This window comes from Amborella trichopoda, chromosome 11 (genome assembly GCF_054954075.1).
Source record: "Amborella trichopoda isolate Santa Cruz 75 chromosome 11, AtrichopodaSantaCruz75HAP2 v2.0, whole genome shotgun sequence".
In the NCBI taxonomy this organism is placed as follows: Eukaryota; Viridiplantae; Streptophyta; class Magnoliopsida; order Amborellales; family Amborellaceae; genus Amborella; species Amborella trichopoda.
This window is the reverse complement of record NC_142346.1, coordinates 16,876,452-16,893,181: the sequence shown is the minus strand read 5'-3', so window position 1 is coordinate 16,893,181 and position 16,730 is coordinate 16,876,452. Positions and strand designations below refer to the sequence as shown.

General features: G+C 39.4%; 1 protein-coding gene across 1 annotated transcript; it reads right to left on the bottom strand.

Moving 5' to 3' along the window:
- Positions 1–299: 299 nt before the first annotated feature.
- Positions 300–15,880, bottom strand: VAMP727 (vesicle-associated membrane protein 727). Its single transcript, XM_006855041.4, has 6 exons — positions 15,787–15,880; positions 13,898–14,257; positions 11,829–12,024; positions 11,621–11,741; positions 861–923; positions 300–632 (listed from the first exon to the last, which is right to left on the bottom strand). Exons 2-6 carry the CDS (start codon positions 14,085–14,087, stop codon positions 489–491), a joined length of 714 nt encoding a protein of 237 aa, XP_006855103.1. The 5' UTR covers positions 14,088–14,257; positions 15,787–15,880; the 3' UTR covers positions 300–488.
- Between the last annotated feature and the right edge of the window lie 850 nt (positions 15,881–16,730).

Here is a 16,730-nt window from a genome sequence, read left to right as displayed (position 1 = left end):
GTAAAATACCTTTGTCTTTTAGTTAAAATTTCAATTTTACCTCTTATAGAGATGTCAAAAATACCATTTGTCTTGTAATAATATTTACAAATTTGCCCCACAAATAATTATTTAAAAAAAATAGATAACAAAAATTAATAAATCTACCCTTCACAACTCTGTCTATCTTGAACCTTTATAATTTGAAGGATTGTGAAGTTTAAAATATCCCTATATATATATATATATATATATATATATATATATATATATATATATATATATATATATATATACATGAGAGGTTTCCATAACAAAAATTACACAGTAACCGAAAACACAACATATATTCTAACAAATAAGGTTTGGCTATACAAAGATCAGATATGCATAACATCTTGTTCTGTCAATTAAGGGGGGAAAGGTTGCAATAGAAATCCATGTCTCATAAAGCACAAAGATCCCACTGCACACAGTAATGGAGCAGTCCTGGTTCATTTCATCAACTTTCAGCACTTGAACCCTCTACATGTTATCAGCCACACGATAAGGACAAAGACCAGCACAGCGATGGTGACCATGATTTTCAGTCTCAGGTTCTGCAGCCACATCTTCCTCCGAAGTTGCCGGCCTTGTCTCTGGAAATTATCAGCCTAAACACAAGTTTCCAAAAATCACCCTCTTCATTAGAGAATTGATGTCCAACTACTTATTGCCTCTCTCTCTCTCACACACGCACACACACACCCCTACTATACATCCTCCTACTAACATTACATTATCTTACACACACACGTACTAGACATCCTCCTCCTACTAACATTAATTATCTTACACCATAACCCAATGAATGGGGGATAAAATGCAACTCTTGACTATACCTGGAATTGTAAGCCTTCTGTTTTATCCACCAGAAGTTCGATTCTCTCCCCACGATCCAAAACCTGCCAATGTAAAAGAAACTGGTCATCAACAGATACTACAAATGGAAATCTAAAACATGAAACCCAGAACATGTGAGAACTCAATTACATGTTCTGTAACCATGTGAGTTCCCATGTTCTCTATTGCATCTCCTTTTTTCCTATGTTGCGTAAACACAAGTATGTGTGCCAATGTTTGACATGGTACGGGGTGTTTAATTCCTCACAATGAAGAAGAAGATTCGGCGACACAGCTATAGTAGGAAGAGAACCAAATCTCACAATGTTTTACTAATACTCCATTTCATGACTAGGAGCAAGAGATAATTAATTACACCTTATTTGTTTAAATTTGTAGATATTATGGAAATTCATGGAGATTTTCATGGCTAACATGTCCACTCAAAATGTCTCTAAGATTAAGCAATAAATGATTGATAAATAAAATTGAGAATCTAAAATAATCTGCATTGTTACACGAGTTGATAAGTGCACACGGTGTCAGATTTCCTCATGCCATGAAGAAGAGGATTCAGAGGCATGGCTATATTATGAAGAAACAGCCAAATTCAACAATGTTTTACTAGTATTCCACTCCGTGACAAGTAGCAAGAGACAAATAATTACACCTCGTTGGCTAATTCATTTGAAAGTTTCATGGACAATTTACAAAGCTCACATGTCTACTCAAAACAAAGGAGAAGATCATCTCTAAAATGATGTAATCAATAGCCAACTACAAGAAAAAGAATCCAAAAAAATCTACATTGACACATGCGTAACATGGGTATGATACCCAAATGGACAAAGCCTTGTAAAGCAATTGTCTTCTCATGTCTAGTTCCAGTAACTTCTCTTTTACTCCGAACCATCATTACAAACAAGAAAGGAAGTACCCATAAATAGCATTGGCCTGGAAGAATCACTAGATGCCACTCTCGTACACTCAAAAATCAATTTGTTTGACAAAATCCAAGTAATATATATATAGTTAATGACATATTCCATAGTAAATGCCCTCTTGAATAAATAGAACGAACAAGCAGAAACAGGACCGTTGCAATCATCATTGCCTTGGCATCACAACTCCAAAAAGATGCCAGAAGGCGATCTTCAAGCCCTAACTGTCTTTTCAGGCTGAAATCAAAGGTCCATAGAACCAAGAAGGCAAATAACTTCCTCAATTTCAGTCTAAAACAAACATTCAGAAAAACACTTGCCATATCAAGATCTCAATTTTAATTAGACCTCTATACCCATCATGAAGTATGGTTAGCTATTAAAAAAATGAAAAAAAAAGTCCAAGCCCCGCAAGTCCAAAAACATGGGCCTAAAAAGTGATGTAATCAAGGTCTTTATTCTTTATTTGTATTATTTCTTTTAGGATATTGAAAGTAGGTTTGAGATTATTTGGGCTTCTAGTTTTCGTTCAAGATATTTGTATTTTTTTTGTTATAGAAAATAAGGGGGAGAATTGAATTTTTAATTTCTAAAAGATGAAGGGTTATGATTTATTGTGATTAAGGCTTCTTAAGGAGCGAGATAGGTTTTAGGGTTGGACATGAAAGGAGATAAGATGATGAATTTATTTTTAGTTTTTTAAAATATCTTGGGGTGGATTTTGAGCCTTTTAAAATAGGGATGATGAATTTATTTTGAGCCTTTAGGGGTATATTCCCTTAAAGACCTAGAGAAAAGTTCAAACTCCTGAAACCTTTATGACAGACTCCCTTGTAGACCTAGAGAGATGGTCAAATTCTTTCACCCTTATTTTTGTATTTTTGCTTTTCTGGTTTAACGACTGGCCTTCACTTTCTATTTTTTTTATTCTTTCCCCCTGCAACAATTGGTATCAAAGGTTCAAAAGATCCATCCATCACAATGTCGCAAAAACCCACTTACACTTGAGGATATCATAGAGGCCGTGAATCAGATTATTAAGCCACGAAGATATTCAAGTTGAGCTAAGTAAAATTTGAGGAGAGATTAATAAATTTCGAAGAGATTGGTAAAATAAATCAACGGATGCGAAATTAAAGAATACATGTTGCCAAGAAGAACATGCTCCTATTCCAATAATTTTGGCACCAAACCTCAACCATGGAGATCAAATGGAGAACCTCTAAACCTTTGAGCTTGAAGGAGAAATCAAGATTATATGTGGTATCCTAAAGTTCAATTACAAGTTGCACAATTAAGTATTTGATTAGTTGACTTACTGAAGTGGAAAAAGTACCTTAGCAAATGGTGGGCATCCATTACCAAGTCTTGAGAAGGCGAGTAAAGGATATGATGAATTCAATGAACTCAACTTCGAGCTTCTTTCAACCTTGGGGGAATGATAAAACTAGGGTTTCCATTTTTTTCTTTAGGAGATTGAGATTAGGTTGGGGATTATTTGGGCATCGAGTTTTCTTTTGGTATTTGTGTCTTCTTTTATTTTAGAGAATTGAGGAGTAGGATTTTAGAAGTTTAGTGGGTTAAGTAAGAAAGAGATAGAGAAGAATAGAATTTAAGGAAAATTTCGTACAGACCCCTAATTCCCTATCTTATTTCATGACCCTCCTATTTTTCTTTCAAGCAGCATAAAAAGACCCTCAAGTATTTCACCGTACTCCCTCATCTCTTCTCTCCCACATTTATTCACTTTTGGCCACAAAAACTAGCCCCAATAAATTTTTTTGTTCCATCTCAATACAAAAAGCCTTCCAAAAAAGAAGAATTTGATTGTGTTTAAATTGTGTGCGCACATGAGAGTGAGAGTGAGAGTTTACACAATATAAAAGGAAGTATAAAAACTCCACATAAATTTATAAAGTGTAAAATAGGGTTAAAAAGGCTTTTGAATTGAGATGGAATAAAACAATTTGTTGGGGCTAGTTTTTGTGGCCAAAAGTGAATAAACGTGGGAGAGAAGAGATGAGGAGGTACGGTGAAAATACTTGAGGGTTTTTTAATGCAGCTTGAAAGAAAAATAAAAGGCGGTTCTATTGTGAAATAAGATGGGGAATTAGGGGTCTGTATGAAATTTTCCCTAGAGAGGAAGTCGAACCTCTAAACCTTTGGGATAGTGTCCTCTATGGGCCCAAAGAAGATATAAACGCTCAACCCTTATGTTTATTTTTTATCTCCATCTTCCCTTGCAACTCGTAAGTCCATGACCTACATCCTTAAATCTAACTCCATGACTGAACTCAGGACATATATAACAAATTCCCCTCTAAGCCTGAGGTACTCTTACACACCTATCCAAAAACTTAGTACACCTAACTATCACTGCATTCACATCATCATCATCATCATCTGAGCCTTATCTCAACTATTTGAGGTCGACTACATGAAACGTGTTGCGCCATTCTACTCTACCAAGGGCCATACCCTCAGCTAGACTACAAATCACCATATCTCTTCACTACTACCATCCATGTCTTTAGACTATATCAAGGGCAATACCCTCAGACTACAAAACCCACCCATTCATCCTCAAAGGCATTGTTTGCTCTATGGTAGCCATCAAGGACATGACTCTATCAAAGGCCAAATGTAGACCGACTTTGAGCAGTAAATTTCATTCCCAACATCCAAGGCTTTAGAGGCATATTTGAGACTCGAATATTCAAGAAAACTGACAAGTGGGTTTTAAAAATCATAGGGCTTATGCTGCCATTTCCAAAAATGGAGTAATAATAGCTATTTTGAAATTGGAGTGAAAGTTATGCCTATAAGAAGTTGGGGTATCTTTTTGGGGTTAGTTTTTAAGACAAGTTCATCTTATTTTATTTTTTCAATGGAAAAAGTCAATTTCATGGTCAATTTTAATCAAGAGTCCTAATCACATTAGAATTAAGAATCAGGTCAAGACTCCAGACATAGGGGTTTGAATTAAGATTTATATTCAGAGTTGATTATTGCTATTTCAGCACAATGTCCTAAGGAATTCTATTGAATTCACAACGCCATTAAAGCTATGCTTGTTAGCTTCCATTAATTTTCAGTTCATTTATTACTTTCTTGATGTCTTGTCTACTACTGGAATTTGCACAATCTAGTATCAAAGTGAGCTCATCTCCCAAAGCACCCTAGAACCACCACAAGTTGCACAGAGGCTGCCAGAGGAGGTCAAGTTGGTCAAGGTCAAGGGGCGGTATGCGACGCAGAAAGATATTAGTGAAATAATGATGACATTTAGGGAATTAACACACAACGTGCTCCAAAGCCAATCCAAGAGACTCAACAAGCCAATGAATGAGGTGAGGTGCATCAAAATTGACCTTATTGAGGTTTGGTCACCAATGAAAATGACCAGTTCGAGCCCGAGTTCAGGAATAACTCATTAAACAACTAGGGTGGGGAGATACAAATCTATTTCTTTTGAAATCCGTTTGATACGAGCTCTCAAAGGTACAGAGAAAGGTATTAGGGTTGATGTGTATGAATTTACCATGTGAAATGCATGGTCCAGGGCAAGGTGTGCACAATCATTATTGACAGGCAGAAGTTATAGAAACATAATGCCACAAAAGTTAGTGGATAAGTTCAAATTGAAGTGCAAGAAACATCATCAACAGTATAAAATCTCATGGTTCAAACGAGGCAACAAAACCCATGTTAATTCTTGTTATTTGGTTACTTTTGACATTGGCTGTAGGGAAAACCTACGAGGAGTCTGTATAGTATGACGTGTTGCCTACGGGTACATGTAATATCCTATTGGGTTGCCCATGGCAGTTTGCCCATTTTGCAATACACTATGGGAAACACAATACCCACTCTTTTGGAAGGAGGGGATCAGATTTACCTTGCAACTATCAAAGGAGGATAATCAGCACGAAACCAGGATGGGGGAGGGAGATACGCTCTTTGAGTTGGTTACTAGAGGAAAACAAGGAGAAAGGGTTCATGTATGCATTGGTACCTAGAGAGGAATCTTGTTTTAACTTCAATTCCAACCCCCATTATACCCTTGATTAAGGAGTTATGAATGTTATGTCTGGACATGCATGGAAGTAGTGAGAAAAGATATCGTGACTTATGGTCTCACTGTGGGTATGGCCCTTGATACAGTAAAATGGCTAAACAAGATTCGAGAAATCGATCCCAAATAGTTGGGATGAGGCTCGGATGATGATGATGATGAATGTTATGCTCGAGGAGTTACAAAATAGCCGATTAGAGATATTCAGCATTGTCTTGATTTGATCCTAGTTGAACTCTCGCTAAGCTGCCACATTATTGTGAGGGTCTAAAAGAATATGAAGATTACATAGGCAGTTAACTGCATTGTTGAATAAGGGGTTCATTTGAGAGAGTTTTGAATAAAGGGTCCATTTGAGAGAGTTTTGAATAAGGGGTTCATCTGAGAGTTTGAGTCCATGAGATGTTGCGATCTTTTTGAAACAAAAGAAAGATGGTTCTTGGCATGTGTATGGATAGTAGGGCCATTAACAAAATTACGGAGGAATTCAGAAAATCTGGTTTTAAGTTTTTAACACAAGGTCAAGACATCTTATTTCCATAGAAACTTCAAAAAAAAAAATTGAACTTCGAATTTGATAGATTCTTCTTCAATTTTTTCTGTTGGTGAAGTACAGTTTTCCTAATCCCCATTTGGATTATATGCCTAATATGCTGACAGGGTCCAAAGTCCTTTTTGGAATTAATTTGGAAAGTAGAGTTCATAATGTTGCGTATTGGCCATGGAGATGAGTGGAAAACTACCTTTAAAGACTCGAGAGGGTTTGTATTGGTGGCTCGTAATGTCATTTGGACTGTCTCATATTTGCAGGGATCTTAGTGATAGTGGCTTCCTCCTTGGAATCACGGTCTGGAATCCTGAGGCCACAGTGCAAGTGATAGTGGCTTCCTCCTATTGGGATCAGTTCCGAACTAAAGGGATCAAGATCCTCGACTATAAAGGATCTTGATCCCTATAGATAGGGAATCGCAACTCCTCCAAAGATAGGGTTGCGTTCCTAATTTGAAGGGATCTCTCTTCATCCCAACAACCAATGCTTAAAAAAGTAAAAATGGCTCCCTCCTGTCTTTCGTCCTCTCACCTCCCCAAGAGCTGGGATGAGGTGTATGCTCTCTACCCCAGACCTTCTCCCCCATCCCCCCACTTTGTAGTTCCTCCCACCATTCCTTCATTGAGCCCCAAATTCAAGGTACCTTATTCTAAGGTGGTGGCTGCTGGTGAGAAACCTACGCCACCTTCCTCTCCCCCTTTTCCTTCTACCCCTGAGCCCACGGAACGTCTTCACGCTCCTTCCTTCACCCCAGCGTTTGTAGAGGTTCAGCTAGAACTGATCCATTCTTCCAAGCAGTGGCTCCACTCTTCTCTGGTGGGAACCTTCTGCCCTGTGCGGCAAGACATCAGGGGGATCGAAAAAGCGACGCAAACCCACTGAGGGTTGCCCGATCTGACTTGCAGGCTTCTCTCCAAACGTGGGATCCTTTTCTCCTTCCCCTCTCCCCTCGCTTCATCTCTAGCCCTCCAAAACCCTTCCTCTTTCTCCTTCAAAGGTGCCCATTGTTCTCTGAGGCCTTGGTCTCCCCTTGACGGGTCTTTCAGGCAACAACGAGTTCGGTTAACCTTCCACCACATTCCTCTCCACGCATGGTCCCCTTTTGTTTTTCGACGCCTGGCCATTGTGTGCGGGTCCCTTATCCAGATCCATTGGATCTCTCTCAAAATGCTCCCCCGAGGGTCGATGAGGGTCCTCGTTGAGCTTTGGGGTCCCCTCCTTATTCCTAAGGTCCTGTGGCGTCAGGTGGAGAACCTCTTCTTTCCCATCTCTGTCTCTTGGTCCTTCGCCTCTCCACCTTCCCCTGCTTTTCTCCACAACTCCTCCCCTGCCAAGGTTTCGTCAACCTTACAGGACTTGTAGTCTTTAGTGGCCAAGAAACGTCGACAATGGAAGAGGCGGCGCAGCCCCTGGACAAGGCATCTCGGTGAGATCTCAGCTGTAATCCCCCTCCTCCCGACCGGTCTTCTCCTGACCCGAGGGGTTACGGGTCGATCGATCAAGCCTTGATCGCAATATTGGGCCAAACGGTTCCACCAGGCTTCTCAGCCGACCCGAGCCCTTCATTTTCAAATTTCACCACCTCCTCTTAACCCCACGCCAGGTGTCCCTCTTCGGTCACCCCTTTGGACGCGTGCCCCCCCCCCCACCGCTCCGACGTTGGACGTGTGCCATTCCCACAAAGCGTGTCAGCTCCCTGCACCCCAGCCTTTGAACGTGTGCTCCCCCCTGCTGTCTGCAGAAGCCTTGGAGGCCCCCCCTCCTCCCCCCACCATGCGTCGCCCTTCTCTTCGCCTGTCTCCCACCTGCCAGACGCGTGCCCAACCCAGTTTTCCTCCTTAGCTGCATCTTCACCATTCCTTCTTGGCCACGTGTCGCTCATGTGGCCCCCCCACCTACCTCCTCCCTCACTGCTGTGCAGTAGGCGCTGCCCCTTTTTGACCCCTCAGGTTCTGATCCAGCTGGTGGCGGCTCCCCCAGCCACACGTTGCCCCCCTGCCCCTTCCTCTCACCTCTTGCCGTCGGCATCCCTCCTTCCCCTGTACCCCCGCTACTTCAACCGTCCTCTTCCCCCCTCAAGCAGCCCCACGTGGCAAGCCCTTTTCCCCCCCTCCATCCTTTCTTTCCCTCCCCTCCTTTCTCCAACCCTTTCCAGAACCACCCCCTTCTTTGTCCACCTGCTATCCCCCTTTACTCCCTTCGGGCCCCTCGGTCAAGCCTTCCCCTACCGCCCCTCCTCTTCCTATTGAACCTTTCTCCTTTCTCCCCCACAGCGTCTTCCCGTCTTGGGATGCGGGACTATCATCTAAAGGGTCTGTCCTTACCGGTCTTGAACCACCTTTTCTCTTCCTCTCTTCCCTTTTCCCCCGCCCTGTTACTTGCCCCGTTTTGGTGGCTCACCCCTCTTGTTTCTCCCTACTGTTCCCCCTCTGCTCTTCCCTCCCTCTCTCGTCGTCATTCCGGCCCCTCCCCTTCTTCCCACTCAGCCCTCTCGAAACCTTCTCCTCTGCATCCCCCTTCGCTTCCATGGACCCCTCCGTCCCCTTGTGGTATAATGATTTTGCTGAAGCCTACCCTGAGATCGTTCCCCCTCAAGGTACCCGCCCAGTGGTAGTTAGAACTCCAAGGGTTCACCTGTGTCACCACTGCCTGGGCCCTTTCTGCATATCTCACCCTGTCACTACGATCTACCACTGGAGTTCCTTCCTCCAACGGCCCTGCTTTCTTCCCATGCCCCCCCCCCCCCCCCCTTCTCATCTTTTCCCCTCCCTCTTGCACGTTCACCTTTCCCTCCCTCTTCCCCCTCTCAAAGACAAGAACTCACCTTACAACTTTCATACCCCTCCCTCCAAATGGCTCTGACTACCCTTGAGTCCCCCTCCTCTCGGGTTCACTCTCCCTCCCCACTGAGCACGCTTCCCCCCCCCCCTTCCTCTCAATCTCTATCCCGTGCTTCCCCCCTCTTCGCCTCAGTTGCTCGATCCAGAGACGGCTTAACTCACGGTGCCCATCTCTCCCATCTCGTCCTGTGTGGCTGACGGGGTGGTCGACGGGGATGGCCATGACATTGCAACTGCGAACTTCTTCGTGCCCCTCTCTCCCCCCTCGGTGACTCCGGCAGGCGAGGAGTCGACGAGGAGGACCCAGAACACCAAAGAATGATCGCCATGTACAAGGTTATGGGGTTTCAGCCACAGGCCCATGGGAGTTCAGTGAGCTGCTTGGCCCTCGCCAATCCTCGTCTTTCGTTGGAGGTGGGTTGTAAAGGGAAGAGAGAAATCCTCAATCTTTTCTCCTCCCTCGCACCTACAGTCCCCTACCCCTCTTTGATAGGGCCACCCCTTCAAGTTTGCCCTCTGAAGCGATCCCCTAGGACTGCCTCCCTCCCTTCCCATCCCAATCTTCCTCCTCATGAAGCTAGTTTCCTAGAATATTGGACGCCTAGGTCAGCCTAAGAAAAAGTCAGCCCTCAAAGACCTCTCTTCTAAATATTGCCCTTCCGTCCTAGCCATTTTGGAAACAAAGAACCCTGACCCCACTCTACTCCTGGTGCGCCAGGTATGGGGTAGGCGGCATTGCCAATGGGTAGCCCTACCTGCAAATGGAGCATCAGGAGGCATTTGGGTCCTCTGGGACCCTACAGAAAATGTGCTTTCCTCCTCTTTTACAGGGGAGTTTTCGGTTACCCTGAAGATCAACAGAGCAACAGATGGCTTACCTTGGAAGTTTACGGCGGTCTATGGGCCTTGCACGTCGTCGTTTAGACTGCGACTTTGGTCCAAACTCAACCAAGTAGCCGCTCTACCTAACCCTATCCAGTGTCTGGGCGGTGATTTTAACATCACCCTATGGTCTCATGAACGCAATGCCAATACCCTCATTTCCCAGGGTATGATCCAATTCTCGGATTTCATTTCCCGGAATTGTGTCCTAGATATTCCCCTCCTTGGGCTACATTTCATTTGGTCGAGTCATTCATCCCTTCCATCTCTTCCTAAGCTGGACAGATTCGTTTTCTCAGTCGAGTGAGAGGAAACTGTAATGACCCTGAATTTTGGGAACTGAAAAATAATGTTAATATTGTTGATAGAAATAAATACAATAATAATAATAATAAATAAATAAACAAAATAAAATATAATATAATACTTAAAGAAATAATTTCTAAATGAGAGTCCATCATACTAATATTATACCATGTGGACTATTTACATAGGGTGGTCCATAATAGACCACTCCTTATCTTACTCCTTTTAATTAATAGGTTAGCATTCTCTTTTGTTACCTATAATACCAAAATTAACGTGTTTGGCCCTCTCTCTTGTTACTTTTGACGTGGCAGGTTAGTATGCCATCTCCCATTTTATATTATAATCTATTACCCATTTTATATACTCATTTAATATTTTATTAATACCTCTTACTTGAGGTGTCATGAAAGTACCTCTCTCTCTATCTCCTAAACAAAGTCTCTCTCGATAACAAAGTCTCTCCCTATCTCGGATGAGCTTTATATATATAAAAAAAAAGCTCTTTATAGTATGATGGTCTATATAAGCATTATGGTCCATAAGGACCATCACTACTCTTATTCCCTTTTACCCTTCACCTTTTCCTTTCACTTGCCACGTCCTTTAGTTGACGTGCGTTTTAAACATTACACACTTAATATTAGTATTACACCTCATGTATGAGGTGGAGTTTAATAAAGTAATATAATAATAAGTTCTAAGAAGTTAAATAGAAATTGTAGTATGAGCACTTAACAGGCAATAGCATCTAAATCATTCTTCTTTTCCAGTGTTGGATGATAATGTGGGAACAGTAGAGAAACTTTACAGGTACTTAACATGATCCAAAAATGTATTCCATTGCAGGTATTCAACTTTTAGATTGTTCAACATGTCTAAAGGATACAGATCAGAACATTAATCGAAAATTTTCTAACATGAGTAAAATTTACATAAATTTATTGAGGCGTAACAACATCTTAGAAGCATATAGCTTCTCTACCAACTCTTTCTACCCAGTAAAAATTGTTATGCAAGGACTTACAAGGAGAAGTCAATCAAAGAAATTTCAACTCGATTTAATGAGATTCACCATTAGATTCAAAAACTCCCTTAAAAAAGTCTCAAAGAAATAATTTTAAGCCACAGAAGTTTCATACTATTAAACAAGAAAACAATGCACCTTCTCAATGTTGTCGATCATGATCCCCTTGACCTCAGTAATTTGAGCCTTCAACTTGGACAGCTTACTCATCTCTTCAGGGTGATTCATGCAGTATTGCATGTGTTCCTTTAACCTGGGCCTTGTTTTTCACAAATAGAAGGATAAAGCATTAATCAGAAAGGTATCAACCAAGATAAAAATTTCAACTAGGCATAAAATATAGTACCCAAATTCCCTATCAAGTTTGTATGCAATACTGAATCTATCTTCGAGAAAGTCATCATCTTCATCTTCATCTTCAAGAGGATGAGGGTGGCTCTTTGCTTTTTCTCCATATCGATGCATGAAGTCTTCCTTCACTCGCTCAAGAAACACGAAAGGGACGCTCCTACCAACAGCCTCATCAGCAACAACAAGAAAAACTGCAGAACCACATGATTAGAGTATTTAAATTTTGTTATTTTGGAGTCCCATACCACATAATACATTAGAGCTTACAATAATTTCCATCACCAAGGTGAATATCACTTCAAACTTTCAAGTATAATAGTACAAAAAGAATCAACCCAAAATTCAACACCTGAGAGAAAATGACAAATGGAAGTGCAGAGCCAAAAAAGATAGAAATCAAGAATCGCAATAGCATAAATGTCCAGATAAAGTGACTATCTACATGTTAGTATTGGGAAACTACACCGAGCAGTTGCTTTTGCAAATATTAGTGAGTCAGGATTCTGTGTGCTGGGTTGGAGTGGGGTTTCCCTTTTTTTTATGAAGCAGGGGGTTGAGATGCCGCATTAACATCTCTTTACCACTCAACTTTCATTTTTCTACTACCTCCATGATGTCACTTATCAGAAAGAAACAAAAAACAAAGAGAAGAGAAGCCATGAAAATGTCCAAAAAAAGAAACTAGGTTATTTCCCAATAAAAAAGTATAGGAAAGTAAAATGTCGACTTTTGAGAACTTTAGTACTGACTAAAGTTCTAGGTCACAATAATATAGCTTTATTAGGTTATGAGAATAATCTATCAACCACATTTTTTTTATCAATAACAAATTCAAAAGGAGATAAAACCCTTTAAAAAGAAGGGCAAACATGCTAAGGATACTTATCCTCACCCAATTCTATGTACCTAATTTGCAACTTTATTTACCAAAGAGTTAGCCTCACTTCGACATCAAAACATGCAAAACACAATTTTCATATAAAATACCCCAAGGACCCCTTCAAGCATCCGAGGGATCAGTGAATTCCCCTGGAAGCCACCATTTAACACTATGAGAATCACCAGTCAGGATAAGAAAGAAACAAAAAACTAAGAGAAGAGAAGCCATGAAAATGTCCAAAAACGAAACTAGGTTATTTCCCAATACAGAAGTACAGGAAAGTAAAATGTCGACTTTTGAGAACTTTAGTACTGACCAAACTTCTAGGTCACAGCACAATAATATATTTTCAATAGGTTATGAGAATAATCTATCAACCACATTTTTTATCATTAACAAATTCAATAGGAGATAAAACCCCCTAAAAAGAAGCGGAAACAAGCTAAGGATACCTATCCTCATCCAATTCTATGTACCTAATTTGCTACTCTATTTGCCAAAGAGTTAGCCTCACTTCAATGTCAAAACATGCAAAACATAATTTTCATATAAAATTACCCCAAGGACCCCTTCAAGCATCCAAGGGACTAGTGAATTCCCCTGGAAGCCACCATTTAACACTGAGAATCACCCAGTTAGGACAAGGATACCCACCAAGATGGAACTAATCACAGCCAAACACCTACGCGCAACAGTTTCCATGTGTTCTAAGAAGCCAGCTGAAACTAGATTTCCTTTAGAAGAACTGGTACAATTCATCATCAGGACCCCTGAAGGAAACTGATTCTAGTCAAATTTCAGTTTCCCTTTGGTCTGACGTCATTAATTACTTTTACCCACGACACTTGAAGATCGGAAAACTTTTACAGCCCAATCCATAGCAGGACATTATAGTGTGACAGTATAACTTTCTTCTAGATAGTTAATGTTTACCACGTCGAACCGTACATAGAGACCATAATCAAGCAGTAATTAACATATTTCACAAATTCTCTTAACCACCAATAAGCATATTATTTAATTTAAATGAATATAATATAAAATGTAATTAAGAAGCAACAAACAAAGGAAAGAAAGAGTGACAACATATTTCAATGTTAAGCATAACCCAAATAACTTCAGAAGGAACTAAAAATAAATAACAGATGAAAGTGTAAGCAACACTGCAGATGTGGGTGACTTACCAAACCCATTATCCACGAGATAGTTGAATGTGTGACCATCACATGAATAGGTGAATTTGTTGCTGTTTGCTGGCAACCTTTGAAGGCATTGGACCGCAATAGTACTGAAATTACCCGAAAATGATGTATGTTCTGCAAGAACAACATTTCCTTTTGCAACAAAACTGTATATAAGTGGTTGTTGACTCATAGCTTCAGTGTGGGAAATAACTAGAAATGGACAAAAAAGCCAAGAGCTAAAGTTCTGCCACTAAAACCCCAAAAGTTCAAACTAAATTTACAGAAATGTGAGCTTGATTCTTCTTCAATACAGCTTCTCCCAATTGCAATATCATTGTATTGTCCACAACCTGGATATATCTACAAAAGAAAAAAAGTGAAGGAGTGAACACCAAGCCGCACATAGAAAACTAATTCACTAAGTGTACATAGTACAATCATCAATCATGATATGCATGAATAATAGAAATGGGAGTGATAACTATTTATATGGCAACAGATAAGGAAAAAAGTAAAGAAAATGCTCCCACTATGTCCAAGACATATCTAGGAAACAAAGCTCAACATGAAGAAATCTTCAACATGAAGGTCAGCAACACGAAATCTTCAACATGAAGAAAACCAGTACTCATGGAAATAGGTCCACAAATCTGGATAAAGTTTCTAACCAGAAACTTAGAAGCTTGGATGAAATGCATGGTCTCAATGTCAGTTAAACTGATATTTTCCCCATTTACCAATTGAAACTTCAAGCAACTATGATTTCAGTCAACAAAAAAAGAGCGAAACAGATATACTAATATTTAGAAACGATCCCAACCCACGGTGTAGTCGTATCTGGTAGTTAAAGAAGAACTACCAGGAATGAAGCAATCCTTTATCTTGAAATAGACCCCTCTGAGAAAGAAGAATAGGAATGAAGAGGATGCAATAGAAAAATGAATGCCAAGAGGCAGTTCTTTATTTTCTCTTTTCTCAATGCATCATTCATCCTCATATGGAAGGAATTGATATCATTAAATATCAATTACATACCACATGAACGAGTTTGTTTGTTGCCTATCTAAGTTTTCTTTGTGATCGAAAGATGAAAGATAGATATCGAAATATCTATTTAGACGGTGAGTATTTTATTGAAATATCAAGTTATTGCTGAATGGCAAAGAATTGTAAGGGATAAGACGGATTCAAAGCACCCAGTTCAATTTATATAGCGGACAGAATCTCATTGGTCTAATTTTGGACATTACCAGAAATTTAGAAGGTTGGATGAAACGCATGGACTCAATGTTAGTTAAATTTTGCATTTTCCCCATTTAACAAGTTGAAATATGAAGCAAGTATGATTTCAGTTAATAAAAAAAGAAGGAAACGGCCATACTAGAATTTAAAAATAAAGTCAGAGACTGGTTAAAGAAAAAGCAGAAGAAAAAAACAATTATCATGATGAAATTGAAGGAAACAAAAAAATCTACCAATAACGCTGAGTTCAACCAAGACTCAAGAGCATACCAATCAAATAACAATAACAAATGGAAAATATGAAATGATGAATATAACCACCAATACAACAATTTCTATAAAAACTACATAAAACCTCAAAATTCAAAAGGGTAAAAACGAAAAAAAAAAAAAAACCCTCAATAACCATTTCAACCGAAGAAAATACAGAAGTCCTTCAATTACCTACCAGTCACAACAAAATGAAAACTTTTCACACGAGAAATAAATCACATCACCATAACTCAATTTCTTCTATATCAAACCAGAAACCACCGATCCAAAACAAGACAGAAGATATTGCAAGATACAAGAACTCAATTTCACAGAAATGCGTATAAACAAATGACAAACAGAGTAAAACGAAAATGGAAACTAGTGATGAGGACCTGAAACCCTAATTCTCAGAACGGGAACAAAATTCAGAGTCGATTGAGCCGGCGACCCGAAGCTTCCTCGCTTTCTGTTCACGCCTTTGCTCCCGATCTCTAGTTTCAGTTTTAAGCTCTCTTTATAGGGGTGAAATAGACAATTTAAATAATTTTTTGTAATATATACTGTTTTCAGAGTTTGAAATCTTAAGTTTTTTCACAATCATAATATTCGAGTCAAATTTATCAATATGAAAGTTTTCTATTGCTTGAATTGCAATTTTAGATGAGTTATAAAGTTAGGTTTTTTACTTTTTTGATAGGACTGCATTTCTATCGAACTTCATTCAGGTTGAACTTCATTTCTACATATATAGTCAAAAAAGTGTAAAGCATACATCTTAAAGATGGATACAAGTAGGTGTTCCATCTATAGTTAACAAATCGGAAATTATCAATAAATTGGCTCACCATGAAATCGAAAACTAATCGTTTTTATTTTAAAAAATTGGATAAAAAAATTGGATAAAAAATATGGATCGACAAAAATACTTCATGTAAAGATATGGCAAATATATCGGATTAGACTCAAAAAATCGGAGTAAAAAAATCAAATTTATTTAAAATATTATAAATTTTAAAACTCTAAATATATATATCACTCATTATAGAAAAATTTAATAGTAGTGAGGAGTAATGCTTTCACTTTATATATGTCACTCAGTGTAAAAATAACCTCCTTCTAAATATAAATTTCAAATATTCAATGTGATATATCTCTAAATCAATGATTATCTATTGTATTCGTCAAGATAAGTACTGGGTAGGTGAATTCAATTTTCATCTTTCTAAAACGAAACTGTTTACCCCGTACTTGTTATCTATGGTCAACCAATAACCACCTGAAAAAATATGCACCATATCCATAGCAGAGAATCAGAGAAAGTTTCGGGATAATCGAA